Here is a 12,142-nt window from a genome sequence, read left to right as displayed (position 1 = left end):
AAGGCCTTCCCCTGGGGAAGGCTCCCTTCTTTCAGCTCCCTTCTTTCCTTGGAGTAGGAGCAAGGGAAGGCAGAAGAGAGGCCTTTTCCTCTAGCCGAGGGCTCGATGGGGAAGATCAGAAAGGAGAGTGGGAAGGTTCTGGGACAGTATAACCAATCCTTTCCCTTCCCTGACCCCACCCTTCCTCCAAACCCACCCACCTCTAGCCCCTTTCTGAGGTCAAGGAGCCATCTCTGCACCTGGACCCCAAGCATCAGAAAGCTCTGAGAGGGGATAAAACCTGAGATTACAAGGGCCCTTAAAAGTCACCCAGTTCAACTTTTCCATTTTGCAGGTGTGTAAACTTAGGGGCAGTGACCTGTCCAAAGCCAGACTACATTCCAGAGCGCAGGTCTTCTATCCAGGCCAGGACTGTCTCCAGCACCATCGCTGCCCCACACATTTAATTTCAGCTCCAAACAGGATCATCTTGGGCACCACCACAGCTCTTTATTTCTACCTCCCCACAGTCTTCTCGGTTTCAACCACTCTGCTGGGCCATTTCAGCTTCTCTCTGATGAGGGCAGACTTTCAGGAACCTTGTCCTGACCAGTGGGGAGAATGTGGAGCGCTAGAGCAACCCAGAGGGCTGGTGGAGGTGGAGCTCCCCCAGAGGAGGAATGCTCAGTTACTCTCTATGAGTTAGTCCAATGACAGCAACTAAGATTCAGGCAGGATCACTCAAATGAACTTGAGAGACTTCAGATTTTTGAAGCAATGTAGAAACCAGTATTTCAAATCATTCTTTATAATTACTGCCACCCACAGTGAACACATCAAGAGAAACCTTTACTTTGATAATTCTAGGAGGTGAAATCTCACCCCAGGAACCACTTTCATCTTCCAGCCAGCACCTGCAGGTGGTAAAAGCGGTGTAGGGAGAGGCAGGAGCGGAGTACAGTATCTGGGAGTAGGGGTGGTGCAGACAAGGTGGATGGGGTTCCAGAAGAGCTGTGAGAACCGAAGTCTCATTTCTCAATTACCTGAAGCAGCAGAGTCTATATAATTAGGATATAAAGGAGTGCAGCTGGAGAAGAATCAGTAAGAATTTCAAATGATGATCTGGGTTCCTGGCTCTTCCTTTCCCAGTTGGGCAGACCTCCCTAAGAAGAGGTGAGAAGGGGTCTGGCTTCTCTCAGCCCACAGCTTTCTTTTATTGTCCTTGCTTCCACTAAAACCTGTGGGGATAGCATTGCTGGCTAGGCAGGGGCTGCCTCCTGCTTGCTTTAAGGGTCTCCAGGGTATAACAGTTGGGCTGGATGCCTCCCAGACACTGGGAGGATGGGAAGTAAATGGCAGGGGTGGGAGGGTGAGGCTGGGGTGGCATGGTGGCAGGGGCCAGGAACCTGTGTGGGTAGGTATGGGAACAGAGTAGTTAAGTCTGGGGCTGAGGCTGCCCACACTGGCAGCTGCAGGAGGCGCATCACATGCAGAGGTGGCAATGGCAGCAACTAGGCCCACAGATCTAGAAAGCCTGATTAGGGTTGGGGGCTGATGGACCCTCAAGTCCTTTCAGGTGGGAGATGCTTTTAAGGGCTAGGCTGGGCCAGCCAGTTGGAAAGTAGCCCTCCTGGGAGCTTGACCACTGGACAGCTGCTGCCCCTGCCTGATAACCTTGGTGTATAAGAGCCAGGCCACGTGTCCTATCTTGTCCCACACGCTGGCTCTTGACAGTTTTTCCAACAGGAACATACACTGTATCCTCGGAGCCCAACTACTCCATAAGTCTCCAGAATGCCTTTGGGAGCCCTTCTTTTATTGGGAAATAAATACAGAGTCAAACAGGTGGGCCAGCCAACATCTGTACTTCTGGGGGCCAAAAGGAAGGAGTCTGACTTGCTCAGAACTCAGATCTCCAGGAACTGGTCATTCCCCACGATCACATTCACTCGTTTGGCTATAAAAGAAAAAGAAAAGGTTGTTTGAGAACTGGAAGCAAATGAGTTCATTTCAAATCCGATTACTTCTAATTCTGTGTTCATAAACATTTATTCCTCTCCGATGTGGCTCTGCTCTTTAGAAGCTCTTGGGAAAAACAACTTGCCAAAAGGTCTTTGGGAGAGACAGCATCTTCCCACCCAGGAGGTGGGGACTGACACCTGGCTTTCAGGAGACGTTCCATCAGAGGGGAACTGGAACTGAGTCTTAAAGAATGAATAGAGTTTTTTCAGGCAGTGTATCAAGGGGAAGGCATTCCAGGCTGTTAGAACAGCATGAGCAAAGACATAAAGATATAAGAACGAGGAATGTGAAAAACTCTGGTGTAGGATAGGGCATGGGGGAAAAAGAGTGAGAGGAAAAGAGACTAAATAGTTAAATGGAGATACTCAAAGGAGAAAGGGAGATGTCTCCCATGTCATATGTAAATAATATTGCACACTCGATAGGGTTATTGTGAGAATTCAATGAGTTAAAGCATACTGAGTGTTTGATAAACAGTGGTTATTATTTTTGTAAAGTTCAAACCCATAAGGCCCTCTATGACCTGACCCTTGTCTACCTCTCCAGTTTTATCTTCCATCTTTCTCCATTTGTACTTGGAAGCCATATTGTTTTATAGCTCTAGACCTTAGTATATGCTATTTTCTCTGCCTCAAATGCCTTTCTTCTCCTCCCTACTCACCCTAAATACCCTAATCAAGCATCTCCACTATGTGGTGCCTTCCCTTCTGAACCATTCATTTCCTGGTTTGTGAAAACACTCTACCTTGGATGTATCTCTATTTCTCTGTAAGGATTTTGAGTGCAGGGGCAGTGGATTTATGATCATATCTAGCATAGCTGCTGGCACATGAAAGATTTCAGAGGTCTGTAGTTAAATGACAAGGAAAGGGTGTGACTGTGTCTAAAGTTGCAAGGAAGTGAAGGTTGGTGAAGTAGAGAAGATCAGGGAATGGTGAAGCCGAGGGGCTGGATGGTTCATTGATAAATACGCTGAAGTTGTTCAAGATGTTTGGAAAAAGAGAGGGAGGAAGCGGGAAGACTGTGAACCCTTGATACATTTAGGAGACTTCCCTGGGGGCTGACCAATTACGTGGTAAAAGGTAAGAAGAGGGTTAACTTTCAACAAGTAGGAGCTATAGAAAGGGGGCAGTGAACCAATGGTCGGGAAGGGGCAGGGGAAACCAGGCATGCCTTCTTCCCTGAGGGCCTGGGGCAGATGTAGGGGAGAGGGGAGTGTTCAGCCTTCTACTGACTCAGGCAGAAAAGGCTGACCACCTGGCGGACAATGGATTCTTTCTGGGTGAGCCTGACCTCTGAAGGTCCAACAGCTTTATTGCCATACTTGGGACTTTAAGTGTGACCCTGATAGGTAAGGCAGAAACTCTTGACTTTCCTGCAGCTCTACTTCAGCCTCAGAAAGGTTTGGTGAAGCAAAATGAAAACCGTTGATAATGGTACCAAGTTTGATAACACGAGATGTTTTGGTCTGTTCATAGTGCCCACAGCCTGGAGCCTACTTCTGCTCTGCCAGTAGAAAGGGGGTTTCTGACTGAAGCCCTGAAAACTTTGAGATTTCAGACATGTCTTCTGTTCTACCCACCTTTCTAGCTTTGTTTCTTGCTACATCTCCTTTACATACTGTATTCTAGATTTTCCAAATGATTTGTAGTTCCCAACACAAGAGACTGTTTTTTGCTTGCCTGGTTCCCCTTAGTTTAAGAGGTTCTTCCCTTTTGTATATTTGATGTATAGCCAGCAATTTTAAAATTTAGCCTAAATTCCTTCCTTTGAGATGGTATGCCTGATCCTTGTGCCAAGAACTGAATGATTTCTCTTTTCTGTCCTTAATGAACCCTGACATCATACCCGTGAAACTGTACTTAGTTCTTTACTTATCTGTGTCTCTATAATAGACTGAGCAGCTGGACAGTAAAAGGCAAGTCTTACTCATCTTGACACCCCTAGTCTCCCAGAGCCTAGAATATAGGAGGTGGTATTATTGAAGAAAGTATGTGTGTTCTCGGTGGTTATGTGAGGGTACAGCAGAAGGAAAAGGAGCATGTATAGAGGAGAAGGCCTCCAATCCCCTTGCCAAAGAGAACACAATTGACACACTGGTGCATCACAGCAAAGGTGCTAGGGGTTGAGAGCATCTTTGGGCCTGTCTCTCTAATGTTCTCCAGTAGGAAGAGAAGCTCAGGTCTAGGCCTTTCACAAAGTTTTTGTTATAGCATTGTATTTGACAGAGGCAACCTCCTGTGAGAGGAAAAGGTGACAATGCAGAATAGGAGAGCTCTGAGCCACAGAGCTTTGAATTCTAACTGGACTTTGATCACATTATTCCATGTCTTTGGTTTCCTCATAAAGCTGTGGGGATTCAGTAAGATAACTGATGTAAAAAGCCTTGGTAAGAATTAAATGGAAGTTGCAGAATGCACCTGGGTTTGGCTTGTGTGGTCCTGCCCCAGAAAGCCATCTGCTTCCTTCAGTGAGAAGGATGGGAGGGAGGCCCAGACAGTGCTCAGGCTTCTACATTCCCAACGGCTGGGGCTGGTCTTGGAGTATGACTGTCAGTCAGGCTTGACCTTGAGGTAAGACTGATCAGAAAAGAACAAAGGAAATGCATCTTGGGCTAGCTTCCCAGGAACTTCCAAAAGTTCCTCTTGGCCCTTATGCCCTCTGTGGCCATGAGTTAGCCATATCATCTCATGTCTAAATTCTGACATCTGCCTTCCCTTCACCCAGGCTCCTCCTAGTTCCCAGGCCACTGGAATGTTCTGAAGACAGTCCCAGTTTTATTAACACTCTTCTTGGTCCTTAGTGCTCCAGACCAGAGGGGTGAGTGAGGTGTCAGGCTGAGGCAAACAACATCTTATTCTGCTCTGCTAGGCTCCAAATAAATACCTGCACCTTCTCTGGCTTGCTCACTGGCATTCAGAGGAGAATTATTGCATCTGGCATTTTGGGGGAAGATTTTATGGAGACTTTCAGTAAGGTGGAGGAAACCTGAAGGGGAAAAACAAGCAGTGCTAGTTCTGCTTGGCCAGAGTTGGAAGCAAGCTTCAGTAAACACACTGGAAAAGTTCTGGGCTGGAATCAGGTCAGCAAAGATCCTAAAGAGAAGAGCACAAGGGAGGAAAGAAAGCTGGGGAAAAACCAATGAGACAGAGGGGAATGACAAGTCACATATGAGAAGCTGCACTGTTGGGAGGCTGGGGAGGATTCCTGCTAGGCAGGACTTGACCTATGTACCCATCAGGTCTACTTTCATGGCCAAAGGACTGATCACTGTGGTCCCAGGGAAGAGATCCAAGTTCTCTCTCTGAAAGTAATAAGAGACTCAGATGAAATGTCCAATTAGTCTCCCAGGTTTTGACTTTGTTGGCTATAGCTTTTCAGTTGGCTTGAGCAGGAGGTCAAACTTGGCTGCCAGGATTTTTGCCAGAGATAATCTCATTAACTGAGCATGCTGGGTGGGGTGAGAAAGGCTGGAATTGCTAGAAAATGCCTTGTTCTCTCAGTAATGCTAGAAAAGGGCAGTGGGGCCTACACTGGGTTATGAGAGTCCTGTTTTTGGTGTAGAGTCCCATTTTTGCTATGGATGTGGTGACTCTGTGGCATGCAAATGATTGGGATTTGGAGAGAGGACAGTATTACTTCTGAGGATGAATGTTTTTTCCTAAAATCCCTTCATAGGAGAAAGACTGACTGGGGACCCTGCTATCTCCTGACCTCTTTGCTAGTGAGGACCTAAGTTGATGTTTGTCTAGGTCATCCATAGTAACAGGTTGAGATTGCTACACTGATGGCTGGGAATTTGCTTTCTCAATATAGCTCAGCCTCAAAGAAAATGATAGTGGGAACAGGCTGACGTCCAGGAATACCTGTGGCAGGAAAGCACTGACTACTGGGCTGGCTGCAGCGATCCCTCTAGCATAGAGGACAGAGTAAGAAATGTTGGGGATCTCCAGTTTAGAGACTTCCCTGGCCCCTTCTTCAGGACCCTTAACGAGACACATAGTGTTAGTTAGAACCAGAAAGCGCAGGAGACATTGCAGCCTGTGACATCTTAGGGGTGTGGCAAGCCTAGCCCTGTGCTCCTTGATGGTAGATGATGTGCCTCAAACCCTCACTGTCTGGCATTCATTATTCATTCATGCCTTCTGCACACAAAACTAAGAGGGGTCCTTGCAAAGGAAAAGAAAGGCACACTATGACTTTGTTGGAGGTGGGGAGAGGAAGGAGGAGAAAACTGTGAGGTTCCAGGTTCCAGCATGTAAGAAAGCCGGGGGCGGGGGGTGGGGGTGGGGGGGGGGTGGCGGGTATGACCCTGCAGGGCAGTGGCAAATGGAGTTCACACATTCAAATATGCCTGTAAAAACAACAAAAGGAAGCATCTCCTGGCTCTAGGAGGGACTAAAACAAGAAAGCACTGGGTATTTCTACTTTTTTGCTGAGCAGGAGCTAATTTACAAAGCAAAGAGGCAAGAAAGAGGTAGAAGAAACATTGCATGGGGCCACAAACCCAAATAGAAGAGAACAAAAAGGACAGAGAAATGTAATGAGGAGTCAGGGAGCGGATGGGATTATCCTATCCTGCTTTTGAAGGATCCGTTCCAAGGCCTTCCACAAAGTCAGAGAATAGGCTGAGGTTCTGAATTCTATTTTAAAGAAACAACCAATAGGCCCTAGATGATCAAAAACCAAATTTCTCTTCAAGCCAAGGGTAGGTATGGGTGAACTGGTATGTTGAGCAGGAGAAAGAGCTAAGAGGAGAGAAAAAGCCAGGATATGGAGGCCAAATATATTTTTCCTACCTGTTGGGGAAAGATGGACTAAAGGGAGAAAAAGAGTATCACTGTTAAATTTTGCTAGGCAAGCCAGGAGTGGCTTCTTCCTCTGGTCTTTTTGGAGGCTGTCAATAGTTCAGGCTCAAGACCCAGTTGTGTTATGTACTAGCTGTGTTCAGTTCAGTTCAGTTCAGTCGCTCAGTCGTGTCTGACTCTTTGCGACCCCATAAATCACAGCACGCCAAGCCTCCCTGTCCATTACCAACTCCCGGAGTTCACTCAAACTCACGTCCATCGAGTCGGTGATGCCATCCAGCCATCTCATCCTCTGTCATCCCCTTCTCCTCTTGCCCCCAATCCCTCCCAGCATCAGAGTCTTTTCCAATGAGTCAACTCTTAGCATGAGGTGGCCTAAGTACTGGAGTTTCAGCTTTAGCATCATTCCTTCCAAAGAACACCCAGGACTGATCTCCACTTTTGGTAAATTTCAACTTTCAAAGTCTCAGTTTCCACTTTACCAAATGGGTCAATAAAGAATCCCTACCTCAGAGGGCTTTCATGAGAACCCAATAAGACAGTGCACGAGAGAACATTTTAAAGCTGTATACAATAGCCATAAGCCAGTGCAACACCGCCCCCCCCCCAGGAAGGCAGTGCCATCCTTGCCCCTTGTCCTGGGGTTCAAGCTGGTGTCCCAGCCCTCTCATCTAGGATCATACCTTCAGCTTGCATGGGATCATGGCAGAAGGTACCAACAGCTGGGGAGCCACTACTGACCAACACTCCAGCTCAAAGGCTCTCTAGTGAGATACCAGGTGGAGTTTGTCCCCCACAGACTGAACTAAAAATGCCAGCCTTCCCCACAGCAAGGGCATGGACAGATAACCTAGGTTTGACCTGTTAGTGTAGCCACCAGAAACCATGAGCTGGGAACTAGTGACACAAAAATATAGGAACCAGAGAGATTCCACTTTGGGGCTGCTGGGCAGCTGGAGCAGCAGAGCAAGCGTGTAGTATCCAGTGAAGATGGCAGCAGTGTCCTCACCAAAATGATCTGGAGGGTAAATCGTGGCTGTGACCCATTTTCTAAGCTTGATTCTGCAGCCATCGTGGAGCTGTGAGCTATCTAGTATCTTTTCAATGAATTCTTTATCAGTTTAAATCACCCAGAGATAGTTTATATTGCTTACAACAAAGAACTTTATTGGTAAACTAGTATCACCCAGAAAAGGCCTTTCAGAAATGACAATTCTCACATGTAGAGGAAGAAAGTACTTGAAATGTGAGAGGAAAGGCAGTGAGAAGAAGAGTTATGTCTAGTCTCTAGTGAAGAAATAAGGCTGAAGGGTGGTTTCAGGCAAAGGCAGCATCTCCTCAGTTCATTTATCAGTGTTGCATTTGGTTCTTTCATCAGCGTAAGTTTAGGAAAAAAGTCAGAAGAGATCTCATGATAATTGCAACTGTCTCACAAATGTCTTTTTTGGAACCCTAACTCTCTGCCCTGAAATGCCCCCAAATTCCCTTTACCAAGGGATCCAAAATTTATTTGCTCATCTCTACACTTCCCACATCTACTATAAACTAGGACCTGTTCCGAGAGCTAGGGACACATATTGAAATAAGTCAGTCCTTGGTCGGAGGTTCTTAGTCTAGTAGTGAAGATAGATTCATAGATAATTGCCATTTGTCTATGTGCTTTAATTAAGGTATTGACAAAGGTGTGGAGGAGGAAGGAATGCTCAGTTTGACTGTGAGGAGTCATGGAAAGAGTCAGGAAGGTTCTATAGAGAAAACACTTGGGCAGAATCATTAAGAATTTCAGACAGAGAGAGGGCATGTGCAAAAGCACGGAGAGGCACAAGACCATGGTACATATGTGGAGCTCTAAACCCCATGGTATGCTCCAGAAGTTGTGTGTAATCCTCATAACATTTAACTGTATTTAGTTCTCACAACGATCCTCCAAAATAAGTTATTATTGTCTCAGTTTTTCTAGTTTCAAACATCTGAGGCCTAGAAATTAAAAACAACCTGGTGCCCATCCAGTGATTTGCACAGCTGAGATCTGAACCCAGGTCTGTTTTGAGTCTAAAGCTCACAGGAAAGGTATATGACTTTAAAAAATAAAAGGGAAGGAGGAAAAACGGAAGAAGGCCTTTACTTACTGGGAGAAGGAAAAGGTGGCTTCCACAAACTCAGAACTGGTGGATTTAGTTCTTTCAGCAACTCTCCTACCCAACCCTAGTTTAGGTTTAAGGAATAATCTGAAAAGCAATGTGCCCTCTTTACTGATCTTGAGCTTTGGCTACTTTTTGGTTAAAAATCCTCAGCCAAATTATGGACCATTCCAATTTGCCCAGCCCAGCAGGAAAACCCTGATGTTTGTATGTCTTTTAAGCATTACACAGACTTTCTATAGCTACAGAGCAGAGCAAGCTAACACTAGAGCATCTCTAAGCAGTTGAGGATGGCACCGAGACAATGGCTTTCAAGAAGCTACTAACCTTCTTCCAGGCCAAGAATCCATGGGACTCCTCTCCCTTAATTACCAGGTCAGATGAAGTACCCAAGGACTGCAGGAGGCTGCCAGAGATAGTTCCAGAGCCTCTGTTGATCAATGGCCCCTTTCTCTTATGCCTGACAGCCACCTTAAAGTATTGGTGCCAATCTGGGTCATTAGATATTTCTGGTATGTTTTAAATTTTTTGGTAGTAAGGCTGCATAAATATATATGAAGACTTATCTAACAAGATAAATTTTCAAAGATGGAACTGTGAAGTCAGAATTAAAAAATTTGACAGTGATGTCAATTGCCCTCCTAAGATGGCTTTTATCAATTTATATGTTTTCATCTGTGGGGTATGCATATGCTTGTTCCCCAGTTCTCATCAGCACAGAGCATTATCTTTGTTAGTGTGATATGAAAACAATGGTATCTGTGATTGTAATTTGGGTTCTGGTTTACCTTTGGCTTCAATCCTCTGGCTACTTCCAATTAGGCAGTTCTTGATGTCTGCTCCCTTCTCAATTACGGCATCGTTGCAGATGATGCTGCTCTGGATGTTGCTTCTGTAACACAGTAGCCAAATTAGGGAGTGTCCATGTCTCTCATCACCATCCTCACCCTTATGGGTTGGAGGTTCTGGTTCCTCCATATGCTAGGAATAGCTGGCCAGTCTAGTTAATGGTTACATGATTATGTTAGAAGATAGACTGCCTCAAGAGAGGATTGGGCTTTAGAGAAGTCCAGAGTCTGTATATGCTCATAATGATATTCACCCAAAGCCTGCAAAGAACAAACAGTATGACTTCAGTTCTTTAGGCACCCCAGACCTGGAGGTCTAAATTCCACCCAATTGCTCTTCCTTTGGTCTGGGGGTGGAAGCTGGCCCTGACCCCTGGGCTGATCCATTGCTTCTGCCTCTCATCTGGGAATATATAAAAAATTTCAGTGGAGGCTCAGATCCAGTGAATCTTCCTAGGAGATAAGCTATAGAAATAATGGGTACCCCACAGCTCTTACCACAGACCCTGGTTAATCAAAACCATAATTATTTAGAAAAATAGGATATTTTAAAAGCCAACTCCATGCTATATAAGAGACTACTCTAGACCCTAAAGCCACACTCTCAAGAGTAGCACCACTGGCTCTTAGCATTTGAATGTGTTTAAAAAGCATCCTCTTGGCTTCTGAGGATGGGGGGTGGGGGTGGGGGGAAGTCCTTCTGAAAATCTTCACTAGCATTTATTCCATACCTACTTCAGGCCAGGCACTATGCTAAGCAGGCTACATATATTACAGAAGTGAGTTACCTAGATGATTCTAGGAGTATCATTTTTACCTCTGATAAAATAACCAAATTTTGCAGATGAGATGACAGATTAAGAGAAGTTAAATCATTTACCTAAAACCACATTAACTGCCAAGTAGCAATTTCAAAACTAAGTCTGCCTGACTCCAGAATCCATACATGCATGGTCAAACAAAGAAATTAGGGGAGAAGACTAGAGGAAGCCTGGGACTGCTGAGTTGTTTTTCTGGGCCAAGATGGCTCTGTGGAATGAGATCTATCCTAATAAGGGAATATTCAGTCCCTAAAGAGTCAGAAGTGGGCAGCTGGAGGGGAGAAGGAGGTAAGTAGGAACGGTCTGAGTGTCCATTTAAACAAAATAAAACATCAACTAAGGAAAAATCCTCAAGCAATCCAAGAGGCATGGGGGATGGAAAAGAGGCCATTCCAAGGACTGAAACTATCATCCACAGGTCATAAAAAAGATCCTTGCCAAGTGCCAAAATTTTAGTAAAATGCAAAAAAGTAATTCTAGCATTTTATGGCATTTCAGAGCCTTCTTTATTCTCCTAGAAGGCTAAAGCTTGTCAGAAAGTGGCAAAGGTCAAAGCCATAGTACTCTGCTGTGGGCTAGAGATGGGCAGAGAAAATATTAGGTTTTTTTTTGGCTGCTTGGTGAGGCATGTGGGATCTTAGTTCTCAACCAGGGATCAAACCCATGCCTCCTACAATAGAAGCATGGAGTCTCAACCCCTGGTCCACCAGGGAAGTCCCAGTACTAGTTTTTTTGGCTCAAACTCAGGATATGCTCAGTGGGTGGGCATTAAGGGACCTTCCAGAACTTTTCAATTTGCCCTCCCTGAGAGAAAGCAATCCAATCAGCAGTTAGGGTGATTCCGGATCCTGGGGTGAAAATTCACCCCAAAAGAGTAGTAAGGAAGCATACAGAAAGCTTCAGACACAGAGGCTTCTGAGGTATAGTAGTAGGTTTATAACTGGCCTCTAGTTTGTCATTGAAAAGTCTCACTTCTTTTTTCAAAATGGGAGTAAGGAGATGCTTCTTGCTCAGTAGTTAAAGAGTATATAGTATATAGTATGCTCTGGAGTTGGGCAAGAAGTAAACATAGTCAGTAAACGAGAAAGAGCCAACAGGAACTCAAGCAGCCATAATCAGAGAGTACTAAATGACTATTTTGGAATCTGGGACACAAGTGGGAACCATCTCTGGAAGAAGAGTCTGGAATGACTGAGGTCAGATTTCTATAGCAATGGAGAGCGTGGGTTCTGATGTTTTACAGGTCTCACTGAGATCTTCAGGAACCGCCCATATTGCTTTGTTGTTTGTTTCATCTAGTTTGTGTTCCTCTGAGACAAATAAACCACCACTAGTAAATCTGCAGATGTGATCGGGAAAAAGTGGAAGCTCTTGGTCAGTGGATCTGTGGAAGGCTTTGAGATGAACACCTGAAAAAAGGCCTTAGTGAGTATGAAACTATTTTCTACTACTTGTTTCTTCAATTGTTTCCCATGATCACTGTTGCAGTCACAAGTCACCTTCATTAGTAAGGCTGAGGTACT

The 12,142-nt window shown here is 45.2% G+C and overlaps 1 protein-coding gene across 1 annotated transcript in view; it reads right to left on the bottom strand.

Moving 5' to 3' along the window:
• Positions 1 to 1,767: 1,767 nt before the first annotated feature.
• Positions 1,768 to 12,142, bottom strand: part of EIF2B3 (eukaryotic translation initiation factor 2B subunit gamma) — a 113,493-nt gene continuing 103,118 nt past the window's right edge. The window contains exons 11-12 of the mRNA XM_005894189.3: positions 9,739 to 9,842; positions 1,768 to 1,936 (exon numbers count right to left, since the gene is read on the bottom strand). Of these exons, the coding sequence (XP_005894251.2) occupies positions 1,887 to 1,936; positions 9,739 to 9,842 (154 nt within the window). The 3' untranslated portion in view covers positions 1,768 to 1,886. The remainder of the gene's footprint in view (positions 1,937 to 9,738; positions 9,843 to 12,142) is intronic.

This window comes from Bos mutus, chromosome 3 (genome assembly GCF_027580195.1).
Source record: "Bos mutus isolate GX-2022 chromosome 3, NWIPB_WYAK_1.1, whole genome shotgun sequence".
Lineage (NCBI taxonomy): Eukaryota > Metazoa > Chordata > Mammalia > Artiodactyla > Bovidae > Bos > Bos mutus.
Note: the sequence above shows the minus strand (reverse complement) of the source record. Positions and strands in the feature narration are given on the sequence as shown.